General features: G+C 40.9%; 1 protein-coding gene across 1 annotated transcript in view; it reads right to left on the bottom strand.

Moving 5' to 3' along the window:
• The window catches only part of Polr3b (RNA polymerase III subunit B), a 93,553-nt gene extending 69,587 nt beyond the window's left edge, over positions 1-23,966 (bottom strand). Inside the window, exons 1-9 of the mRNA XM_070014472.1 lie at positions 23,701-23,966; positions 20,722-20,754; positions 19,173-19,229; positions 19,027-19,091; positions 16,460-16,535; positions 13,103-13,203; positions 12,649-12,740; positions 10,876-10,993; positions 8,460-8,568 (exon numbers count right to left, since the gene is read on the bottom strand). Coding sequence (XP_069870573.1) covers positions 8,460-8,568; positions 10,876-10,993; positions 12,649-12,740; positions 13,103-13,203; positions 16,460-16,535; positions 19,027-19,091; positions 19,173-19,229; positions 20,722-20,754; positions 23,701-23,772 — 723 coding nt within the window. The 5' untranslated portion in view covers positions 23,773-23,966. The remainder of the gene's footprint in view (positions 1-8,459; positions 8,569-10,875; positions 10,994-12,648; positions 12,741-13,102; positions 13,204-16,459; positions 16,536-19,026; positions 19,092-19,172; positions 19,230-20,721; positions 20,755-23,700) is intronic.
• Between the last annotated feature and the right edge of the window lie 2,455 nt (positions 23,967-26,421).

Here is a 26,421-nt window from a genome sequence, read left to right as displayed (position 1 = left end):
GACTTGTCAAATCGTTGGTATTCATGTGAAAAGAATTTTCCTAACGGATGTTTTACCTCACTATTCAAGAGATATTGAGGCTTTTTGTAGACTTTAAAAGAGATGTTTAAAAACTAAGAACACACTTAACAGGTTTAAGCAACCCGCTTAAGTGTTTCAAGGTGGATGCAGCGGAGCAGGGCTTTGTAGATCACATATGGTCCTAAAACTCACTCCTTCACAGGTTTGCCTGGAACTCTGCCACGGGGAGAAACAGAACATAATCCCTCTAAACCTCTCCTGGCACGGTGATAATCTGCTCCTTAGAAGTTAGGAGAAAGTTATGTGTGCATTCAATTCTTTCCAAAGGGAAACTGTCAAGTTCTGACTGCCGTGTCCTCAGGTCTCCTCAAAAGGAGAGAGAGAAAGGGGAATGAAGCCACATTCCAATGTGACACATGGAGGGAACTGTCCTGAGCATGACTGACGGGCAACCATCTCAAGCCACGAGGTCAAAGGTGTTCGTCCTAATTTAATGATACGTCACAGCTAGGACTGTCACACACCCTGTTCTACCTCATGGGCAGTGAGGCAGCAGCCCAGAGCCCTTCCAATTCAAAAGTCTATGATTCCACATGACCTTCTGGATAAACTCACTGAAAGGCGTCAAGACTTTGAACAATGCTAAGTTGATGGTGTGGCCCCTTAGACCACTTGTGTGGTAGTATGAAAAATGTTCACAAATTCTTTGGAGGCTCTTCTACAGAAGTCGGGGAGAGGGGCATGTATGACTTTGGTAACTCCATTATAAAAGCACTGTTACCTTGGCAAAAAAGAAAGCCAAGCCAGAAATACCAAGCCACACAACCCCCAAATTATGGAACAACAGAACCTGGGCAATGATTTGTTACAGACACAGATAACAAAGGCGACAATTTTTGGAATCAAATTCAGTTTTTGTATTTAAAAAAATATATTTTTCCATTTTTTAAATGGATAGGGTCTTGCTATTGAGTCCAGGCTCCATAGTAGGCCTCAAACTTTCAATCTTTCCATCTCATCCTCCTGAATTCTGGGATAATAGGCTTGTGCCCCCATACTTTGAAGAAATTACTTTTAAACTATACAACTAGATTGGTTAAAAAAATTTTTTTACAAAGAAATACTCAGATACAAATTATTTTTCATAATTCTACCTTTTGCAGTTTATTTATTTAGTTAGCTGCTGGTACCAGTTTGAACCCAGGACCTTGCACTCACTTGTCTTGACTGGTGCTTTACCATCTGAGTCATGCTTCTGGCCCAGTTTTTTGCCAGTTATTTTGAGGATGAAGTCTCGCAGGGTTTTTTCCTGCCAGGGCTGAAACTGACCTTTGATCCCATAGATCTCAATCTTCTGAGTAGCTAGAATTACAGATGTGAGCTACCAGCACATGTCTTGCAGGATTTTTTTAGCTCTACAATTAGTAAAATGGACATTAGAAATTCTACTACTTACAAATGAAATAAATTTATTAAGACAGCTTTTCATAGATGAAAGGACAATTATTAAAAAAATTAAACAAAATGGTCTGTTCCAATGTTTTATATAAAATACAAACTAGGTTATTCTTAGCTTGAGCATGCTGAGCCACACTATTCCCAGGATGACTGCATAAAAGTAAAGCCTTCACCCACACTTCCTCCTTGGTTGCACATGGCCAGTCAGAAATAGTAGAGCATGCTGGGAGCTGGTGTCTCACGCCTGTAATCCTAGCTACTCAGAAAGCTGAGATCTGAGGATTGAGGTTCAAAGCCAGCCTGGGCAGGAAAGTCTATGAGACTTATCTCCGATAAACTACTCAGAAAAAGCTGGAAGTGGCACTGTAGTTCAAGTAGTAGAGGCTATCCTTGAGCAAAAAGCAGCTCAGGGAAAGCACCCAGGCCCAGAGTTCAAGTCCTAGGACTGGCCAAAACAAACAAACAGAAACAGAACTAGAGCACAATTTTCCTTTACAAAGCTACAATGGCAATGTAAATTCATTTTGCTTGTTGATTTTTTTTTTTTTGCCAGTCCTGGGACTTGAACTCAGGGCCTGGGGCACTGTCCCTGAGATTCTTTTGCTCAAGGTTAGTACTCTACCACTTGAGACACAGCGCCACTTCTGGCTTTTTCTGCCTAGCTGGTACTGAGGAATTGAACCCAGGGCTTCACGCATTGCTAGGCAAGCATTCTACCACTGAACCCAGGGCTTCACGCATGCTAGGCAAGCATTCTACCACTAAGCCACCTTCCCAGCCCATGCTTGTTAAATTCTCAAAATAACAGTATGTGGGCTTTAAGAAAATAAAAATATAAGAAAACCAAGAATATGGTAACTAATTTGCAGTGGAGTCCAATCACATTTCTCTAGAATTTTTGATGTAAGACTTTTCACCAACCTAGTAAAATGAAAGCCAAACACAGAGATGTGCAAGGGCAGACACTAAGGATGGGTGAGAGGCATACCAAATGGCACAGAAGGGCAGGGTGACAGATGAGATGAAGCCAGAGTTGGCATGGCGGTCATGTGGTACAGGAGCCTCCTTTCTTTAGGCATGCTGACCTTGAAATCTCACGGCCTGAAGACTACCTAAATTTTTTTTGGCAATGTTTGTTTTAGTAATTTCAAGTGAAAAAGACAACCAATTTGACTGCCTACTTTGGTATTAACAATATTTTTTTAACCTCCCTATCTGATGCATGGGCTGTCACTCCCAGTTGTCCTGATAATGAATCTAAGTAGTTTTTTTTTTACTACCTAACATTTTCAAATGGCCAACAATGGATCTAAACAGACTGATTAAGCCCCCAATACATGTCTAAGTTGTGAAACGAAAGAACACGCCAAGCACATGTTAAGTGACACCATATGTCAGAAAGAATGATTATTGCCAAAGCTTTCCAGCAAAAGAAACTCTTTCTACATGGAATCACTGAAACACAGGGGCTATAACTCGTTACCATCAAAAGGGCTCCAGCTCCAAAGACTGAAATGACTTCATGAGTAGTTAGCCTTCAGTAGTTGCAGCTACAAATAAATGACATATTGCTATGGAAACAAAATGCCCAACCATTCAGTTTACAGACATAATCTAGACATTTTAAAACTAGCTCTACGTGAAACTCTTTATACTCGAGGTCCCTGAAATGAATCCTACTAACATATCCAGTGGAAATGCTATCTAATGACCCTATGAGAAAACAAAGAGATAGATAGCATGTCCTGCTAATAATAGTCAAAAATATTAGCAGGAGGCACTTTTTTAAAAAAATGGTCATGCAGTCTTCTTGGATAGCTGCAGTGTGACTTTTAAAGAAAGAAGAAAGAAGATTACTGAACAGGAGAGAATGAGTTGCACACTAATGGTGACTGTTTTTTGGGTTTTTTTGGGTCCGGTCGTGGGGCCTGAACTCTGGGCCTGGGTGCTGTCCCTCAGCTTTTCAGCTCAAGGCTAGCGCTCTACCACTTGAGTCACAGCACCACTTCCAGCTTTTTTCTTTTTGCTTATGTGGTGCTGAGGAATTGAACCCAGGGCCTCAGGCATGCAAGGCAAGCGCTCTACCACTAAGCCACCTTCCCAGCCCCAATGGTGACTGTTGAAATACATTGTATATAGGTCACAATAGAAATAACTTCTTCAAGTATCAATACTTAGAAATCTCAAATTTTTCTCTCAAGCAACATTCATTTGTTATTATTATTATTATTTGTAAGTCATGGGGCTTGAACTTTGGCTTGGGCACTATCCCTCAGCTCTTCAGCTCAAAGCTAGTGCTCTACCACTTGAGCCACAGCGCCACTTCCAGTTTTCTGGTGGTTTATTGGAGATAAGAGTTTCACGGCTTTTCTTACCTTAGCTGGCTTTTGAACTGCGATCCTTAGATCTCAGACTCCTGAGTAGCTAGAATTACAGGGGTGAGCCACCGGTGCCCGGCTTCATTTGTTATTATTAACAGCAATTTCAGCAGGTAATATGAGAACCGTGAGGTCCTCTTCAACTCTGTAATTGTTTCTCTTTAAAAATGAGGCTCATGCCTGTAATCCTAGCTACTCAGGAAGCTGAGATCTGAGGATCATGGTTCAAAGCCAGCCCAGGCAGGAAAGTCCATGAGACTCTTATCTCCAATAAACCACTAGAAAACCGGAAGTGGCGCTGTGGCTCAAGCAGTAGAGCACTTGCCTTGAGCTGAAGAGTGCAAGGGACAGTGCGCAAGCCCAGAGGAGTTCAAGCCCCACGACCAACCTCCCCACCCCCCAAAAGAAAAAAAAGAAAATAAAGAAAAACCTTAGCCAGGCATTGGTGACTCATGCCTGTAATCCGAGATCTGAGGATGACTGTTTGAAACCAGCCTGGCAGGAGAGACTCTTATTTCCAATTAACCAGCAAAAAGCCAGAAGTAGAGGGTGGCTCAAGTGGTAGAATATCAGCCTTGAGTGAAAAAGCTAAAGGACAGTGTCCAGGTTCTGATTGCAAACCATAGTACTGGCATAAAAATAATAAATTAATTAAAACTTGTGTGTAAGTTGTTTTCTTCTTTATCTTTATGAAGTAGTTGTACAAAGAGAAGTCAGGTAATGAGTACAGTTTTTGGACAATGTCACCCCTTCCTTCACGTTCCCCATTTTCCTCCTCCCATCCCTGCTCAAAAGTTGCATTGTTCATTTATACATAGTATACACTGAATGCCGTGACTACACTTATTACCCTTCCTCCCTCTATTCCTGTGTCCCCATAAATTGGTTTCTAAGAAACAATGTCAGTACCACTGAAATTGGATTGTGTTTTCCACAAATCTTTGCGGCTACAGAGGGCCACCACAGTGCAGCTGCCGAATGCCTGGGAACGCAAAGAGGAAAGTGGGAAGATTCATGGGCAGGAGAGCCTTGGTGGTGACTCAAGTCCATAAATAAGGCAGACCTAGGCCTCCAAGGTTTTTTCTGTCATACTCAGACTCAGCATGGAATCTGGAAACCCTGCTGATTCTGTCACTTTTAGCCAATTGTTGGATACAATCAACAACCATCAAGTCCTAATGACTGTCAAGGTCTGTATTAGTGCCACACAACACAACAAGAGAAATGATGTGCCTTTTTCTAGCATCCCAGTTTATTTTCCCAGCTCTGACAGTAAGTAGGTGAGGAGAGCCAAGGAAAGAAGAAGGGCGCCCCCTTTCAGGCAATTTTTTTTTTTAAGTATTCCATTTCACTGAGTTCCACAACCCTCTTGGGGTTTCCCCAGGCTCGCCCCAGATGAATTACCCAGGACTTAAAAGAGATTAGAAAATTTGCTCTAAGAAACATGGCCAATGAGTGGAGAAATTGATATTTAAGGTAGATCTGTTTGACTCTAAACAAGCCATAGTCTTTGCTGCCTCCCAGCTGGAAAAGTCTAAACCACAGGTAGCAAACAAGTTCTTGTCAGTGTACTCGGACTCCTGAAGAAATTGAAGATCCAAAGACTGTGCATGACCAAAATACTTAGCCCACTTATTGGAACCAATTTTTAAATGCTTATTTTAATTTGTATATATTATCAGATTGGCAAGCTGGGCCCACTTTTTTTGTTTTTCTCTTTTTAAGATACATGTCTACTCCCAGAACTAAACTGTCACAGGAAATAATCAATCCATACAAACATGTGTAAGGACACGCACCCTATGGTGTGTGCAGGAATGAGAACAAATAAGATAAATGATACATAAATGCTGTACCACAAGCACTCAATGTCTACCCAATACTCACTAAAAATGAAGCAGACATCTATTGATATACATAGAAAGCTGTTCATAATTCACTATTACATAAAAACAAAATTGTTTATGTTACAAAAATCACAAGAAAAGGATCTGGAAAATATACTGAATATGTGGCTATGCTTCTGAGCAGGTTTCTGAACTTATGCAACAGAAGTACTCTTTTATAACCAAAAAGGGAAAAATTTGAAACCACAACTGAAACAACATCCAGCTGTTAATTTACAGCCCTATCCTAAAAAGGATTTAAGTCAGCTATGTATGTATCTATTTAAACATAATAAATATCACAACATAAATATTAAATGAATTTGACAGAAGAAACTTTCATTAAATCTTTGTTACCTCATAAAAGAGAGTACTTAAACTTTTCAGATATTTATGCACAAGTATATCTCATCATGCATAATTATAATAATGTCTGATTAAAAGCATTACAATTAATTAAAATTACTGGTCTAGAGAAAGCAGTACTATCCATTTACAAGTGTTCAAAACTTGCAAAAATGCCTTTTGGATACTTGTGAACATACTGCCCTCTGTTGGAGATATAATTCTACGCAGATAAATGAAAATGTACACCGACACTTGGGCACTGTGGGAATCCCTTCAAGAAAATTCCCAATTCCTTCTGTGCTTTGAAAATACAAACCTCCAAGAAAGGAAGTAAATGTTTCATGTCTTTCAAAATTTCCTTTGGACTCTCAATGTAATGCACCTGTTATAATCATCATGAAAGACATTAAACAGCTTAACCTAACAGATCCTCACACTGAACTCAAAAGTACAGTAAGGTGTACAAAACACACAAACATTTCCTACAACTCCCTTCCCATAGCTGCATTTGGAATTTGGGTACCTCCCAAGTTAACCTGACTTGTCAATATGCACTAGATACCTAGGAATCACCACATCACACTCCCTAGCCCCAACTACCAGCCTGAATTAAAAGAGCCTAACTTCCTCCCTGACCCTCATACTTGGCCACTAGGTGAAACCTTTCACAATAGAGCCACATCCTTTCTTTAGTCTTCCTTTGGAGGTTATAATCACAAGTTTTCCCTTTCTAAGGAGCTTAGTGAATTCTACCCCTGCAGATCTCTTCCTGTCATTTCTTAGTGTAACTCAGAATTTATTTCCATGATCACAAAAACTGCTGGATAGAAACATTAACCCAAAAGTGAAACCATGTTGATCAATGAGAATGATAATTATCAATCTCTAAAATTATCTGAAGGACCTATTATGTCTTCAAATATTCTGAACTCTTTATTTCAATTAAACTACTCATTAAGATTCACTTCATACCCATTTGCAGTCAAACCATTATTCATAGGAGTTGCATTGATAACTCATATTCAATTACATATAATTAGTAAATACTGAATCATTGCTCCTGATAGAAACACAGGGGCTGGGCTGGGAAGGTGGCTCAGTGGTAGAGTGCTTGCCTTGCATGCATGAGGCCCTGGGTTCGATTCCTCAGCACCACATAAGCAAAAAGAAAAAAGCCGGAAGTGGTACTGTGGCTCAAGTGGTAGAGTGCTAGCCTTGAGCTGAAGAGCTGAGGGACAGCGCCCAGGCCCAGAGTTCAGACACCACAACCGGACCCAAAAAAAAAAAAAAAAGAAACACAGGGGTAGATTTCTGTGAGCCTACAATCACATCTTTCTTAACTGATTAATACAGAATACTAATTTATGTGTTCTTCTGTATTAAAACACATTTATTTGAGTCAGGCACAGTGGTATACAACTACCATCCCAGTCACACAAGTATTGATTTTGGGGTACAATTAAATATATTTTAACAAAGAAGCAAATTCACAAATATGGAATTTGTAAACACTGAGGATCAACTGTGCCACATAACTCTGCCACATAACTCTGTTTTGCTTAATGACTAATAAAATAATTGTTGATAGGGTAGGTAAATACTGACAGCTGAGGGCAGAAAAAGTGAGACGAGTACACCATTTAAACTGTTTCTATAGGAAGTGTCTTTTGGGGTCTTTGCTACCAATTCACAGACAAGCTAAAAAAAAAAAACAAAAGTGAGTTATAGATGGAAGAGTTATTAGGAATGTCACCTACAAGGATAAGGACAGCTGGAAACCATACTTATCCCTGTGTGATATGATATTACAGCAGTTTTGTAATAGCAAGATAGAGATGTGCAGGTTCATGGAGAACTAGGAGCTGGTTAACACCCACAAGTGGACAGTCTGTCCAAAGGAATACACTGGGACTGGGAGTGTGACTAGTATTAGAGCAAATGCCTATCACGTGTGAGGCCCTAGCTCCTGCCCCAGTACTACACATCTAATGTAACACTACCAAGATGTCAGACACAAACAACAAAAAGAACTAATCACAAAACAGTATGCATGGATGTATCAGACAAAACTGAAATATGCATGTTCTTGTATATTTTAAACTATCTCTTGAAAGATGCACAAGCAACTAGTAATATGGAGTTCTGGGTAGGAGAAGTATGTGGTTAGCAACATCATAAGCTGGAGGCTTATTCATCCTGTACTTCTAGGTATCTACTTCATAAAATAGAAAAAGTACAGATTTATTAATTATCAATTTAAAATCCATCTATGCCAAAGACTTTTCTATTTCTAACCTTCCATATTTCTAATTATGTATGAGAATAAATCAGAGAAATTATTTCAGTTTTCAGATGAGCTGCAGCTTACCTTAAATATGATCACAATGGGTATGTCTTCAGATAATGTGTTGTGCCTCAAATAGAACCGTCCCTGCTTCACCGCCATATTGGTTCTGCTTTTCTTTTCATGGGTGGAGCTACAAGTAAACACAAGTTAGGTAAATGGTCTCGCTCAGTAACACGCAGGGCCATAGCTCTTAATCACTAAGATTCATCAATCAGCAAGATTCAACAATCATTAGTAAAGTCCTTTCAGATAAGTATTTTTCAAAAATACATCCTGTTGGGCACTGGTGGCTCATATTTATAGTCCTAGTTATTATTTAGGAGGATGAGATCTAAGATCTTAGTGGGAAGTCAGGCTGGGCAGGAGAGTCTGAGACTCTTAGCTCCAATTAAAAAACCAAAAAGCTCGGGGCTGGGAAGGTGGCTCAGTGGTAGAGCGCTTGCCTTGCATGCATGAGGCCCTGGGTTCGATTCCTCAGCACCACATAAGCAGAGAGAAAAAAGCCGGAAGTGGCGCTGTGGCTCAAGTGGTAGAGTGCTAGCCTTGAGCTGAAGAGCTGAGGGACAGCGCCCAAGCCCAGAGTTCAGGCCCCACACTGGACCCCCAAAAAAACCCAAAAAGCTGGAAGTGGAGTTGTGGCTCAAATGGGAGCACATTAGTCTTGAGTATAAAAGCCAAGTGAGTGTAAAGCTCTGAGTTCAAGCTATAATACTGGCAAACAAACAAACAAACAATGAGCCAGGTGCCAGTGGCTCACACCTGTAATCCTAGCTACTCAGGAGGCTGAGATCTGAGGATCACAGTTCAAAGCCAATCTGGGCAGAAAAGTCCGTGAGACTTATCTCCAATAAACCACCAGAAAAGTGGAAGTGGCACCATGGTCCAAAGTGGCAGTGTTAGCCTTGAGTAAAAAAGCTCAAGAACAGTGCGCCTACACCCTGAGTTCAAGCCCCATGACCAACAAAAACAAAAAAAATCAACAACAAACAATGATGACAAAAAGATATACAACCTGCCCTTCCGTAGCCACTTCCATAAACATTTCCAAATCTATAAATGTTTCTTTTTTTAAATAAATGTTTCTTTAGCTTTGAGATTATGGTAGAAATTTGTGGGGGATAAGTGATAATGTCCTTTGACCTACTGTACTTTGATTCTACCTGACTTACTCTCTGTAAGGTATATATTCATGACAGATTGTACAGTGTACTTGAAGAGAAAAACGTCAAAACAGCCTGAGCCAAACTTTACAAAGAAATATGATTTAAAATTAATTAATAAATTATATTGAAGCTAGGAAAAAAAAGGAGCCTAAGAATCTCCAATTGATAACCTTTATTAGGTATAAAATTCCTAATGTTTTAAGGAGCACAGAAAGGCTATATTAACCACAATAGTAACACATACTGGTTGCTGGTTACATTCTATGCATATTACCCACTCAGAGAAGCTAAGTTGCCTATGCAGTGTCATAGCCAAAAATAATTAGAATCTAAGTTCAGATTTATTGGCTGTAAAACTGTGCATAAGGGAAAGGCATGGGTTCAAAGGCTGCTCTTACAGTCAAGGTGACTCTGAGCTCACTTATCAAAAGAAGATAGGACCATTCACCTTGAAGATGGAGATGACGATGAAATAAACATGTATAAAGGACCCTAGGACCTGCTCTGAGTATGTGCTTCATAATAATTAGCCAGGCTGTTAACTGCTTCTCCACCAGAGAGAGCTATAGGAACTCTGTTCTAAACTCTGCACTACACTCATTCCTCCTAATACATTGTCAGAAGAGAAACTGTACCGCACAGACAGCTATGCCCCCTATCTCTATTCCCAGAACTCACCAACATCCAAATTTCAAGTTATGAATGATAAAAACCAGGGGAAAAAGTCATAGCAGTATTAAAGGGAAGTTGTTGTAGATATGCAATTAACTGTGAAAACAGGTGGTGAAAAGCGAAGAACATGATATTAAGTCCATGATAGGAATCGTTGAAAACTGTATGTAAAATAGTCTCCACTTAAATGGATGTAAGAACAGACATGTAAACAGCCAAAGGGTGAGAGGGAGCAGGAAAAGCTGAAGGGTGTTTTTGTATTTTTTCCCTGCAAGTTTCTTTAATGCAGCTGAATATGATGGTATATGTCTGTAGTTCTAGCAAGATCAGCTGGAGCTACACTGTCAAATCCTGTCACAAGGCAAAAACAAATTTCTTAATTAAAAGCTGAGCTTAATTAAGACAACTAGTGACCTTTCAAATGATGTCCCTATACTTGCATCAATGAAATTACATAAAGTCAATACTCTATGGTTACAGATTTACACCAATATCAGATGCAGATAATTTAAAAATCACACTGGCAGTTACTGAAATACTGCCTGCCTGTGTATGAAAGCAGGCCACTGGGCTTCCCATGAACACTTCTCTGCCTCCCATACCTGGTAACGGATGCTCCAACAGCCCCTTTCCTATCTGCCTCCACAATGATCCTGTTCTTAGAGAGCTGCTCCTGGATGAGAATCACTTTTTCAACTCCTTTCACGATGAAGTAACCACCTGCCCAGAGGAAACAAGAAAGGCTTCACTACCTCTTCTTTAGTCAGCAGGGGGTGAAATGACTGCCTCATGGCACGGGCTACCACTTCATGTGAAGGGGCTCCAGTACCACTCTACAGCAGATTGACATCAGGCCAGCACATGTTCTACAAACAAGTCAACCAATGATCAACTTACTGAGAACAATCTTCCTCTCATTGGACTATACACAAAACAAGATATATGTAAGCCCAGATCTTTTAAGAACATAAAATTCAGTATGTATCTGCAAAATTGAGGAGAGAAGAAGGGTTGAGAGGAATGGGAGAGAATGGTGAAAGGTGTGACATTGATCAAGACACATTGCAGGGGCTAGGAAGGTGGCTCAGTGGTAGAATGCTTTGCTTTGCATGCATGAGCACCATGTAAGTAGAAAAAGCCGGAAGTGGTGCTATGGCTCAAGTGGCAGAGCGCTAGCCTTGAGCTGAAGAGCTCAGGGACAGCACCCAGGCCCAGAGTTCACGCCCCATGATAAAAAAAAAAAAAAGACACATTGTATTCATAAATGTTTTGCCAAATGGTAACTAGTTTGTACTTAAAAGATAATAAAAACGTAATTTATAAAAAGAACAGAAATAACTAATGATTGTTGATATAAAGTGAAATTTGCGGGCTAGGTAGGTGGCTCAGTGGTAGAGTGCTTGCCTTGCATGCATGAGGCCCTGAGTTCGATTCCTCAGCACCACATAAGCAGAAAAAGCTGAAGTGGCACTGTGGCTCAAGTGGTAGAGCACTACCCTTGAGATGAAGAGCTCAGGGATAGCACCCAGGCCCAGAGTTCAGGCCCCATGACCGACCAAAAAAAAAAAATTGCTCTAAGTTCTCTAACAAATTGGTGATAACAGTAGTCTCAAATTGTTTCCAAAACAATGTCCCCTATTCAATAAAGCTCATATAACCTATTACACATTTTTACACTCTAACCTGCAGAACACCAGCAAGACAAGGCAACATGGTTGACTTACAAAAAATTTTGTTAGAATTTAGTAGTCATGTTTGTAAAATTCTTTCCAGCATTTTCTGGGATTCTATATCAGTGTAACTCTATAGAAATTATAGCTCTTGTCAGTTAAAAAAATTCAATGTGAAACATAAGTTAAGGCATACAGAGAAACTTCCTGCTAAGTGTTACTCTTGAGACATTACAAAAGAAATTGCTTAAAAATAAGTACAAAAATAGAATTAAAAAATTTAACAATAATGAACTCAGAATTTCATTTCCCCATTTACTGCATTTAAAACAGTAAAATGAGCAAAGCTACCGGAATTTTTTCAGACAAGCCTAGACAAGTACATTTGGAGGATTATTCTTGAATTTTAAGCAAACCAACAGAAACCACTGAACAAAGGTACAAAGAAAAGGCTGAGGAACCATGGCAATAAATCAGAACTTGGGGTATTAAAATTTTAAATCCACAAAAGAAGAAATGGCATAGTTGCAGAAATCCAGACGAACAGAATAAAGCTGCAGCCCAATTTTCAGATGCCTTGTGAACATAGTTTTATCCAGCAAGTTCATTAGAAGGCAGAAAGGTTAGGACTGTTTTGAGGAAAATAGCCACCACCAAGCAAAAGGGGGGGGAAAATGAGGAGTAAATCCAAGATAGCAGTCATACCTGGGTCTAAAGGACATTCGTTTAGTTTTGCAAATTCTGCTGGCGTCTTCCCTGTTAGAACGCAGTTAGAACTTCGAAGCATAATGGGCATCCTGTTAAAAATAAAACGAGAGAAAACACCATGTACATTATTAGGCCAAAGCTGCAGAGAGGGGATCTGCATCTCTGTGCAGCTTGTTAGGAAAGGCAGGGATAGTAATTATGGGAAACAGCCAATGTCAAAGAGGTTCCTCAGGCACACTGCTTCTAAGATAGGGACAGCAAATAATGATGCCTCTGTGTTACACACTATACTCTGTGCCTTATACAACTCACTTAGATCCATCAACTAATCCCTGAGATGGGTGTCATTTCCCACAGAGTTCAGCTTCAGACATAAGGCATGAGTAACTTGCTCAAGGTGCGTCACGGGCTAGGCAGGCCTTCTGGCTCCACAGCAGGCTTCATTGCTCACCTGCCTATGGGTAGGGCGTTTCGAATGATCCTCTGGCTGCCTCGGGTGTACTCAATGTCCACAGTAATGGGGGCGGAGTAAGTCATGTCCCTCAAACGGCACTGGAACAGAAGCAGACAGCAAGTGGTCCTCCTTTTGGAGAAGGAAAGGGTCCTGATCCCTTGGGATCTCTGATCCTAGTTGAAGTATGATCCATGCTGAATGTGGATCTTGTCTCCAGCTGGGAACTGAAAGTTATCATCCTCCTTGCTCTATATCGACTTAGGCACCCCCAGAGGACTCTTGCCCTGCCTGTCAAGAAGTGGAACAAACTAGGACTGATTCCCTTCTCACTGATCTGATTCCATCCCAGACTACTGCCTAGCTTTAAGACTCCTTGCTAAGGGAATCCATGGAAAGTAATTGCTGTGGCCGGGCATGTTATTCCAAATAGTAGCAAATGTAACAACAATGAATGTATACATGCACCCTGAAACCAAAACCATCACAAAACCCCTCACCATTGGTTATTATGTTCTATCACAAATCACTCAATACATCTCTCAAGCAGTTTCTGAACCATCTGCAGCATTTTAGAAATTGCTGGTTATGCTTTAGCAAACTAAAACATGACCTGGTGAGAACAGAACAGATGACACCTGATCCATGCCTGAGCCAGGAGCAGAGACAGGAAATAACATCCAAATTTTCCAACAATGTCCCTGTTGTATTGATGACTATCAGGTGGCAGGCAGTTTGAAACAGAATTTCTCTAAACATCAATCATACAACTTAGGGCCATGGTGCGAAATTCTCTCTCTGGCTTAACTGAACAAAATGTAGTTAGATTTATACTTTTTCTACCCTTACAAGAATGCCCAAGATTTCTACATATTACTGTTTTTAGGGCTGACTGTGCTGGCTTGAATATGAAGGTCCCATAGTATCATGCACTGAACAGATTTTGGAAAGTGGTGGAAATTTTAGGAGGTGGGGCTTACATGGGAGGATTGAGGATAGGGGTGGGGGTGCCTGTGATGGTTACAACTGGTCCCCAGTAACTTCTGCTCTCTGCTCCCTGTCTTCCACATACTCCTACCACTATGATGCTCTGCCCCACCACATGCCCAGAATCAAGAGACCAAGGACTAAGGATGAGGAACTTCTGAAATGATGAGCCAAAATCAATACTTTCTCCTTTTAAGTTGTTTGACTCAAGCACTTGGTTATAGCGTCACAAAAGTAATCAACATACTGAGCAATAAAAATGATTTATGAATAGTGTATCATCAAGGGGACCAACAATGGTCTGTCATGGAAGCAGAGTGTAAACTATTGCCAAGATCTAATCCTGACTCTAATTTACGTTAAGTCGTCTTCTCCATCTCAGTCTCCTCTCACATGTGAAACATGAATGATAATCATGGCCAAAGTGTATATGTGTATGTGTATTTTTTGGTGGTGGTAGGGTCTGAACTCAGGGCCTTGTGCTTGGTAGGCAGGTACTTTACCACTTGAACCATCCATGCTCCTCATCCTTTTTAGTTTTTTGTTTGTTTGTTTTATAAAGCCTCAAATGTTCACCAAGCTGCAACACAGCTGAGATTACAGATATGAACCACTAAGCCTGGTGTATTTGTTGAGACAGGGTCGGTCTTGCTAACTTCTTATGCAGGCTGGCCTCACACTATGATCCTCCTGATCTCCACTTCCAAAGTAGTAAAATACAGTTTTAGAATCGTGCCTGGTATATAATATTTTATATATACATATATATATAAATTGATAAAGTTAATGTAATGCCCATGACAGAAAGAACATTCCATGAGTTTTACCAAAACAAACCCAAATGTAAATAAAATTCCACAGGTATGATTAAAAAAAAAAAAGCTAAAGATGTGGTATGGGGTTGGCCTAGCAAGCAAGTACAAAACCCTGGGTTCAAACTCTCATGCCACCAAAAATACTAATAACAAGAGAAGAAGACACCAAAAGGCAAACATAACTGGGAACCCACTCCATCTGTTGCCCCCCACCCCCGACTCTCCTCCCACGGGGTGGGCTGGGTGCTCCGACCTCCTCAGTTCTGCTGTGGCTCAGGTCTGCCCCTACCTGCTCTCACTCTCCCCAGCTCTCCAAGAGCCGTAATATCCATGCTTTCATCAGTATCAGAAAGAGAATTATGAGCAGTGTGGCTCCCACACCCCTGAACTCCTTCCAATACTTTGTTCCCTTCTCTGAACTCAGTGATACCATTAGAAAGATCATTTGGAGACGGCCAACTGGTTGCCTAGTTGTTGAAAAACTGGATCTCACAAAATGGAATAGGAAGCTGGGGAAGACAAAGTGGGTGCACACGATCCCCATATCCTGGTCCCCATTCTGACACTCAGGTTTGCATGCTGGTGCCTCTGTCTCACTGTCTGCTATTTCAGTCTCTGAAGTAACAGTGTATAAAAGCCTCAGGAGAGTACTGCATCTATTTTTTTTTTAAACGTTAAGCCACAAAATAAATGTTCAATAAACACTTGATGTCTAAATAATACCAATGCTTGCCTACAGAATATCTGGTTTCTTGATCTTACTGCCTATTGAAGTTTGCTTACACAACAACTCTGACACCAAACATCTCTCTTATTCTTTATTAAAGACCCCGCCTCCCCATGCTTCAAAACCCAATCATTTAGTTTTGCTTGAACACAAGCTAGATGAAGCTACAATCAATGTTCTTTCTGGATTCAATTCCCAGGGTGGACACAAAGTAGAAGAATGTGAGGGGAAAGCAAAGATCAGTTAAAAGCCAGTAAATGGATATATAACCCTTTATCTGAACTCTGTTAAAACCTTGTTTTTCAATTTTCTTTTCTTCTATCTCTCCTATTAAAGAGGAGCTCCTGGTCCTTGGTCTCTTCTGCCTGTCACCATCTCTGGCTAACTCTCAAAGTGTGCTGGTGAGTGACTTCAATGAACAGCATACTGTGTGCAGCCGAGCAGCTGGGAGCTGAGCCCAGACTGGAAAGAGCTCAGAAATGGGACAGAAATAGGGCCACAGAAACAGTGCGTGCTGATTCTGATTACATAACCAAATAAACAGGGCAGAATTGCTTCCCTACTGCATAGGTTAAGAATCCCTATCCAAAATGCTGGGGTGAGAGGAGTTGGAGATTTTTAGATATTGCACATTTGTGTAGACTTGAGCCACTGAGCATCACTATGTTCAGTTTTGGGTCAGGAGTTCCTAACTTGTACATTAGTGCTTATTTTGGTTACCTTTGTTTCAGAGGAGATTTTTAAAATTTGTCTTGAAACAATCTTTTAACAGTATCTATTACAAGATGATCACCTGCACTACAGCAAAGGAATTCAATATATAATTACCTCATGAGGAGACACTGGTCTAGTTACATTGAAGCTTTCTTCAACATCAGGAAGACCAACATAGATATTAAGATATCTGAAAAGCAAAACACTTCATTACCAATTATGCTTCCCCAAATAATGTATAATCAAGGTGTTTTCTCCACAAATAAAGATATTCTTTGATAAATGTCTACTTTGCTAAGAATGACCAACTGAAAAAAGTTAATAGGGCTGGGTATATGGCTCATACCTGTAAGCCAAGTTACTTATAAGGCAGATAACAGGATGATCACAATTTGAAGCTAATCCAGAAAAAAAGTTAAACCCCATTTCAAACAAAATGTGTGGCAGTACACATTTGTGATCCTAGCTCTAAGGAGAAATGAGTGGGAAGATCAAAGTCTAAAGCCAGCCCCAGACCAAAAAAAAGTAAGATCCTATCTGAAAAATAAGAGCAAAGAAGGACTAGAGGCATGGCTCAAGTGGTAGAGCATCTGCCCAAGCAGGAGGCCCCAAATTCGAATCCTAGTATGAACAACCACCAAAAAATAATTAACTGTACATTTTTTGAAAGGATAGTGCAGTTTTGTAAATGAGAAATATTGTCAAAGTGTCTTACAAAAATAATATAAATCTCTTTCTAAAAATCCTGGAAATATGGTTCCATAAAAATGATACCTGGTTTTTAAAAAAAAGTGCAAAAACTATTATGGTAGATACTTCAAGTATTATTACTTATAAGTAAGAGGCCATAAGGAAAAAAATATGTCCTTCATAGGAAGGACAAAGTAAAAACTAGCAAAGTTATAACCTACAGGAAGTGGCTATAGTGGAAGGGGAAGCAACAATTTCTGAAAACACTGTTTTGTACAGGTGGTATAACTCTTAATACTGTGTCAGTTGATCCAAAACATAAATGCATAATTAAAGTCAACCTACATGCAGGAGAGGCCAACATGGAGTATAAACATGCTATAGTGAAAAATAAGTAGCCAAGCACCAGTGATTTATACCTGTAATCCTAGCTACTCAGGAGGCTGAGATTTGAGGACTGTGGATTGAAGCCAACCCAGGCAGGAAAGTCCATGACACTCTTATCTCCAATTAACCACGAAGCAGAGCTGTGGCTCAAGTGAAAAAGCTCAGTGAGAGTTGCTGAGGCCTTGAGTTCAAGACCCAGAACCCATACCAAAAATAAAAAAATAAACTAAAACAACATAACTGCACCAAAGGAGAGGTAAGAACAGAACCCATGACCTAGTAACTTCAGAAAACAGTACTTTGATAGTTGGATGCTATAAGGCTAAAGACAGAAGGGACGACATAACAAATGCTCTCAAGTAGCAAACTTTATTCTCACACACACATGAGCAAACAATTCTGTAATAACTTTATATACTATCTAGGACTGTAGTTGACAGATGTCAGTCAGTTACAAATAAGGGAGATTACACTGAATCTACAGTGTTGGATCTGAGTCAGAGGTACCAGTCTGCTTAGTTTTTAACACATACAAAAATGGATAGGTTATAGAGGCAGGGACATGTACGTAAGTAAGTATTAGTATACACACACACATTTCCTAAATCTGTCCACTGGGACCCTACTATCCATACGTTGTTTTATTTTCTAATAAAAGAGACTAGGGCTCTTTGAAGAAATGGTTGATTCCTAGTTATTACAGAGAGAACCACAGATGACTTATCACATCTGATGGCTCCAGGAAGTACTGGAACAATAATGCAGGCATGTGGAAAGAACACAGAAGTAGACTTGCGGACTCTCTATGTGTTCAGAGCTGAGACAGCTAGAACAATAGAAAGACAGGACTAGATTATAACCAATAAAATTAAATAAACCTTCATGGCCCAAATTGATGTAAGTATAGGATAAATGAGAGGAAAGAACAGGCCCTTCTTATCACAGAAGGTGTGATGGAAACAAAGGTAGCAGTACATTACACTACAGTAAGAACCAGCACAGTAAGACTGTTGATGTGCAGTAAAGTCAATGGGGAAATTATGATTTCTTTCAAAGGATCCCCATAGGCACATAATAACTGCAAAAGGAAAAACAATTACTTTACAATAAAGAAAGCTGGAAGATAGCACCTTCACCAGTTGAACCAAGTTAAAAATCATCAGAAATAAAATACATCCATATTCCCAATATGAATCAGTAAAAATGGCACGAAGAATTGCTTCTGTGGTATTTTTGTCTCAAATGCATGATAATCATGAGTAAACATCAAGTACACTCAAACTGAAGGACCTTCCAAAAACACTGACCAAACTCTTCAAAACTGTCAAAAGTCATGAACATCAGTAGAGACCAACCATCAACAGACTAAGGACACTAGGAAGCCAGAAGGATATCACATATTTCTCATTCAGTATGAGAAACAGGACGCTGGTGGGAAAATATGAAGGCAGGTTGATAGACTAGCTAATAGCATGGCATCACTGCTAACTTTCTGATTAGAGAAGGGGAGAGGAGGGGAAAGACAGGGCAGGTAAAGGAAGGGGGAAGAGAAGAGAAGAAGGAAGGGGAGAAGCAGAAGCATAGCAAGGTAGTTGGCTTCTTACTTTAAGTACCACATTGGGTCAGCATCACTTGTAACCTTTTCGTTGGCTTTCATTATCTTCTTTATCTGCAGTGGAAAGAGCAACATGAGGAATGAGACTCTGGCTTCCAATTATGTCTCAGCTATATCTACTTCTAAGATGCTCACCTCCACGTTAATAAAATAGTTGAATGAGTCTATATGCTGTTTCACAAGGCCTTTAACCTACAACAGAAAAAAAGTACTAGCACATTATACTGACAAAATATCAGACTATATAATTCGTTCAAAAGAAACAATGAGATTTTCCTCAAAACTCATGATAAAACAACCACGGGTCTTAATTTAGCAATTTGCTTCATTCATGCGGATTAATTCCATATTAATTTTTCATTAATCTCATTCAATTTCTCCACAATCTTACCAAGGCATCCTCCAACTTTGTAGAAGCAATCTGGCCTTCGGAATTCACAATGTAAGAATCAGAATCTGAATCTACTGACTCCGTATAGAATACTAAATTCAGAGTGGATGGCGCAATTGAGCACCAATTTTTCAACCTTTCTTTTTTTGTCTTGTGAAGCAAAGTCAAACAAGGCTACTATTCGTCACTTGTCTCCTAGCACTAGGCACCGAAAGATCAGACCAGGCAGCATGGAGTTACTTGTGCTAAGTGTCATCAAATCAACTTGAATGTAAAACAGATGGCATTCCACAGGAGGAAATCCACAGCAACCAGTCAGAAGGGGACTAGTTTATGTGGCTGCCATGGCAGAAAGTCCTCTTTAAATGGAGATGACTAAACCACTTCTCATTCCTTCTTCTTGTTTTCTTCTACCTATTTCTGCCTAAAGCTCAGCCCCTTTGGTTGGCTCATCAGAACACTCAGATTATAGGAGATGAGGTTTTGCCGGATTCTAGGATTGCAAATTAAAGTCAATTCTTTCTTTAAATGTGTTAACTTGGAGGACAGAGGCAAGGATACTGGAATTTCAACTTGCTTGCCAGACAGGTGCTCTACTTCATGAGCCATGCCCCCCCAGCCCTTTTCTGCCTTATTTTTGTGGCTGCCCAGGCTGGCCTGGACCTCAGTCCTCCTACATAAGCTTTCTGTGGAGTTGGGATGACAAGGGCACCACAATGCCCAGCTTTTTTTGTTGAGAGATGTCTCACTAACTTTTTGCCAGGGCTGGCCTCTAACTGTAATCCTCCTGAACATCCCAAGTAGTTGGGATTACAAGTGTGAGCCAAAGTGCCATGCTTCTCAACTTGTCTATATATTTTTTAATTAGTTACACATGAAGGGGGGGGGCTCATTTTTAAATGTCCGCAGTGTATTCCCATCAATCTCATCCCCTCCACTGCTTCCTTCTATCGCTGGTCACTCTTTCACTTAAAACTTCATCAGCTTCTTATAGAAGAAAGGCCAAATCCTTGACATAACTTTCATCATGGTCAGAAATCTGAACCTATCAGTACTCCCAGCACTTTGTCTCCCTTTGGCCTGGACACCCGAGTAAACTGAACAAAACTCTAAACATATTTCAAGTTTGCATTCTTTCATTTGGCTATAACCTTCATTCATGTTGCAACATATATCAGTACTTAATTTCTTTTTACTGTCAAATAAATGTTACTTTGTGAGAGTCAGTCTGAACAAAAAGCCACTTATTTTTTATCATGTGAAAATAACTATTATTAAATGTTAAACAATTACCTTTAAAAATGCTGGAAGCAGCCTCCATTTTTCCTGTGGATCAAACAGTAAAAACATTACAACTCTGTGTCAGCAAGTACAATACTTATACAAATGATTTCAATGTACTTAGAATGACTATCATAGTGACCAAGGAAAGTCATCAAAACAAAAAGAGCTGGCTGCTAGTGGAGTACATGCCTATACTCCTAACTACTCAGGAGACTATATCTGAGGATCAATATTCAAAGCCAGCCCAGGTAGAAAAATCAATGAGCCTCTTATTTCCCATTAGCCAGAAGAAAAAAAAAAGCTGGAAGTGGAGCTATAGCCGAAGTGGTAGAGTGTTAGCCTTGAGGAAAAAAAAAAAGCTCAGAGACAGCACCTGAGTTGCTTGAGTTGAAGCCCTAGGACCTGCACCTGCCCCCTCCCCCCAAAAGAATAACTCATAAATTCTAAGTACTTTGATGGAAACTATATAAATATGCACCATGTACATATATATAAATACACACCTTAATACCACAGATTTCCTAAATATAATGTGACTTGATAATTCTTTTTATATTTTATAATTTTTTTTTTGGTTGATTCTGGGGCTTGAACTCAAAGCCCGTCACTCTCCCTGAGTTTTTGGGCTCAAGGGTAGCACTCTACCACTTGAGCAACAGCTCCACTTCCAGCTTTTTTATTGCTTAATTGGAGATAAGTGTCTCACAGACTTTCCTGCCCAAGCTGGCGTCAAAAAGCAGCATAAACCACCTGCACCTGGTGCTACAGAAGACCTTTAAGCAACAGAGTAAGATAAATACACATGTGTGTTCAGACAGATATCTGACTACAAGAAACAGAACAGATAGGAGTGGGACAAGTCAGTTGCCAGGTAAGACAGGAAAGGTATAAGAGGTGGCAATTGCTACTAGTGAGAGGGCAGCAGGAAGTTTCACATTTGTTTGTAGTTAGAAAGCAGGACATTCAAGGTGTGATATGCAGAGTACAGGGAAAAAGGAACTGTTCTTCCTGAATCAGAAAAATGGAATAGTGGGCCCATTGTGGAGGCACACATCTGTAATCTTAGATGGCATCAGGCAAAAATGAAACCCTACCTGAAAAATAAAAGCCAAAATAGGCTGAAGTCTGGTGCTGATGGTTCACACCTGTAATCCTAACTACTTGAGCTGAGATCTGAGGATCAAAGTTCAAAGCCAGCTCAGGCAGACAAATCTGGGAGACTCATATCTCTAATTATCCAGCAAAGAGCAGAAGTGGAGGGAGGAATGGCTCAAGGGGTAATTTAAAAAAGTTAAGAAAAAAGGCCATTAAGTTCAAATCCCAGCACTAATTTAAAAAAAGGAGTGACATTGTCTAAAAAGAAATGTCCTCTTTGCCTAAATTATGTAACTGTAACCCCTCTGAATATTACCTCCATAAAAAGTTTAAAAATTTAAAAAGAAGAAAAGAAAATGGGTCTCGTCTACTGCCATACCATCCTGAACGCGACCAATCTCGTCTGATCTCGGAAGCTAAGCAGGGTCGGGCCTAGTTAGTACTTGGATGGGAGAAAATGGGTCTCATCACCATGCAAGTTCTTACAAGAATTATAAGCCTTCTAGAGAGTCTATTCAGAATGTATGAAGATTCTGGAGTCAGACTGACAGGAGTCCAAATTCCAGATTAGCCATTTACCAGCTTTTTAACACTGGATTAAGCTCCTTAATCACCAGCACTTGGGCAAAAATGGCAGTGAAAAGAGTGCTTAATTTGTTATTTATTAAATAGCATAACGCATGTAATAGCTAAACACAGCCTGGCACACAGTGCTTGATAAAATGCTAGTTAATGATAATACAGGATGGAATATAATTCAACCTCGCTAAGCTGCAAAGTAACAATAATGAAGTGCATTTATTTGTTTGTGTAGCAGTCCTGGGGTTTGAACTTGGATCTTTTACTTGTTAGTCAGATGTACTATCCTTTGAGGCAGACGTCTAGTCCATTTTGCTTTCATTACTTTGGGTTAAGGTCTTTCTTTTTTTCAGGACTGGGCCTGGATAATGGTATTTATGCTTCCCACTGTAGCCAGGATGACAGGCAGGACCACTGGTTTTATTTTTTTCCCGTTGAGATAGGAATCTGGCTAATGCTTTTGCTCAGACTATTCTTGAAACCGCTGTTGTCTTGATCTCAGTCTCCCCAGTGTGAGCCACTGAGCTGGACAAAAGAAAAGGATTCTTACAATCCCAGGCAAGAATCGCTGCACTCTTCTTTAAACCTGTCAAAAGCATCTTAAGATCCATCAGAGATAAAGTCTTGACTCCTTCAGACGTTTAACACGAACACTTGGTCATCAGTACCCTCACCTAGCTATCCATCCTCCCCCTCCTTCCTTTCACCCTCCAACTACTGGTATGGTTTCAAGTCCTCAGAAACGTCCGATGGTCTTAGGGTGAGTTTTCAGGTATCTGGCTCCCATGCGGCCAGATCTAATCTCTTTATCTTTCAACTTTCCATCTCTCCAACCCCCTGGCAACACACATCTCAAGGTTCGGAAAGACTTAGGAGCCTTTCCCGGGAGCAAAACACATCCACCGCCGCCTCTAACTGGAAAGTTCACAGATGATGAGAGTCACAAGGGCTTCCTCTCCCGAAAGCTCAGAGGCGTAGCTCCACGGTCTTCGGTCTCCTTCTCTATCAGGCCGATAGGGTAGAACAGGTCCCCCAGAGCGGGTCACCCGGAAAGCCACCGGCTGCGCTTCACAACCGGGGCAGCAACAAGACAGAGCGTTCAGGTCGGCTCCCCACGTGTACGCGGAGGCCGGACCAGCAACGCTGCGCATGCGCGGGTGCCGGGACACCAGTGCAGGAAGGCCTCACACGCATGCTCAGAAGCTACCGCCCCCGCCCCTCACCACGGTCACGACTAACCACACACCCCCACCCCCGACAACGCCTCCTCGGATGCCGCGGCCTCTTCCGCTCCTCTCGGTTCGCAGCACTTACCTCCACCGTTGGGATCGGCGCCGCCAGCTGCTCCGGCGTCAGGCTCCCGAACTCTTCCGCCAGGACGTCCATGTGGACGCTCCTTCGTTCCACGTCACTACAGCGGGAGAAAGGCCGGCCTTCTTTCGAAGCTCGCCTTCACTTTCCCAAGCAAACTAACTGCAGCGCGCGCCGGGAGAAGCGATGCGCGGCGGCCTTAAGCGTCCCCGCCGCACTTGTTGATTGGAGACGCGTTAGAAAGGTTCCGCCTTCTCCCGAGCCGGAACCTGTGGTGGAACCCGGATGTGGTTGAGGCGAAGCCGGGAAACCGCGCCCCCTAGTGTGGGTCGGGGGCCCTGGTCCCTGTCATCCCCCAACCCGAACGCGGCCGACGGTACTTGCCAGTCCGCCCTCCGGGAAGGACGAACACGCAGCAGCGGGTTGACATTTTAACAGTAATTTCAAAAGAATTACAAACGGCGTTTGCGCAGCTCTGGCGATGAACTATTTCAGTGTTCAAGCCGTAGCAGAAAATGAAAGAATATTACCCACAAGATTGGGTTGATGAGGGACCGCAAGGATGGCCACACAAATCATGAAGAATCGGATAATGGGATCCTAAATATGGACCGTGATTCCATGAAAGAATTTAAAATTTGAGATGCAAGTTACCTGGCACAGGGTTTTTGAATATATAATTATATATAATATCATATATCTGCACCCAGTCACTTTTGATGTTTCATTAGCTTTAAATGAGAGTTTGCAGTTCTTTACCCAGGAGGGCCTCGGGCTTTAATCTTGTACGTATGCCCCTGACATACCCTTAAACACAGTCCTGAGTCACCATACCTCAGTTATTTCTTTAGGTGGAAGTCTTGGGTTTTGCCTGGACTGCCCTCAAACCGAGATCCTCCCAACCTCCACCGCCCTAGGAACTGGGATTGCTTACATAGGCCATTATGCCCAGTCCAGGAGAGGTACTTTAAAAAGCATAAGGTGGTAGAAGACAAAAGATTGGTCTCCCTAATTTAAAACGTTAATTTATACAAGTTAATAGAAATGAAATCTCATTGGCGAGAAAAAAAAAAAAGGTACCAACAATTGTTTAAGAGAATTTCAGTTTTTTTGTTTTTTTTGTGAACATACTGTACAGAGGGGTTACAATTACATGGGCAGGATAATGCATACATTTCTTATCAAGCATTGCAGCCTCCTCCTTTGTTTACCCTTCACATCCCTTCCCAGCCTCCCCCCCCTCCCCTCCACCCAATCCTCCCCTCCCTCCCTCCCCACCAACGTTGTAAAGCTGGTTTTCGACATGACAACTTGTACTTCTCATTGTTGCAACAGGTCCACCTGTATCCTTAAACGACTTGTTTTTCCCCATCTCCTCCACAAGTTATACTGACATCAAATATAGTGAAAGCAGGGGTTATACTGTGGGGGAGGGACATACAAAGCAACAAAGAGATAATCTTATAGATGCGTTAGAAACAAATGCATGAAAGAAAAAAACATTAAAATACATATCTAAGGGTTCATTTTCCTAACATCACATTATCTGACCTTTTCTGCTTGACTCATACATATACTAGATATTGCAAATAAGGGAAACCATGGACCTATGTTTCTTTGAGCCTGGCTTATTCACTTAATATAATTTTTTCCAAGTTTTTGCATTTCTTAACAAATGGGGCAATGTCATTCTTTCTGATGGAGGCATAGAATTCCATTTTCTTGATCCATTCATCTACTGAGGGGCATCTGGGTTGGTTCCATATCTTAGCTATGGTAAATAATGCTGCAATAAACATAGTTGTGCTGGTAAGAATTTCAGTTTTTAATGATACAAAAAATCTAGAGATGGAAAATGGTGATGTTTGTGAAACAATGTGAATAACAGTACTGTTGAACTACACACCATTGTTAATGGTTAAAATAGGGAATTGTAGGTATATTTTACTACACACACACACACACACACACACACACACACACACGCACACAAATGTCAAAAGCCACGTGGTGATCCATGCCTGTAACCCCAGCACTCCAGAAACTAAGGAAGGAGAATTAAGAAAAAAAAAAGTTATGAAAATTTGTTAATATATGTGTAGCCCTTATACCACATTATTCTAATATTAAAATTAGGTGCTTGATTTTACTGCTTGTATTCTTTTGTTGTTGTTGGTGGTGGTCATGGGGCTTGAACTCTGGGCCTAGGCACTGTCCCTCAGCTCTTCAGCTCAAGGCTAGCACTCTACCACCTGAGCCACAGTGCCACTTCTGGTTTTCTGAGTGGTTTATTGGAGGTAAGAGTCTCACCGACTTTCCTGACCAGGCTGGCTTTGAACCGTGATCTTCAGATCTCAGCCTCCTGAGTAGCTAGGATTACAGGTGTGAGCCACTGGTGCCCAGTTGCTGGTATTCTTATATACTGATGAAAACCTGAAAGTAGGTGGAGAAAGAAAAGAAAAAGAAAATGAAGAACCACCCTATGACCCTTGTGAATTACTAGAGAGCACTGTATTTACAGTCCAGCCTGGAAAGGATTGCAAATGATTTATAAATGGCAGAGGAGGGCAGGTTTGGCTCAGGTGTGTATTGGCTCTTTGTTACAAGGTCCTCTTAGCTTTCCACTATCTAGATGGTTCTTCAAGGGTAGCATGGATCAGTTTCCAGAAGTATGTTAAAACAATCTCAGCTCTCTGATTAAGCAGGCTGGGCCTACAACTTCAC

This window comes from Dipodomys merriami, unplaced genomic scaffold (assembly GCF_024711535.1).
Source record: "Dipodomys merriami isolate MVZ:Mamm:240054 unplaced genomic scaffold, mDipMer1.0.p SCAF_97, whole genome shotgun sequence".
In the NCBI taxonomy this organism is placed as follows: domain Eukaryota; kingdom Metazoa; phylum Chordata; class Mammalia; order Rodentia; family Heteromyidae; genus Dipodomys; species Dipodomys merriami.
Note: the sequence above shows the minus strand (reverse complement) of the source record. Positions and strands in the feature narration are given on the sequence as shown.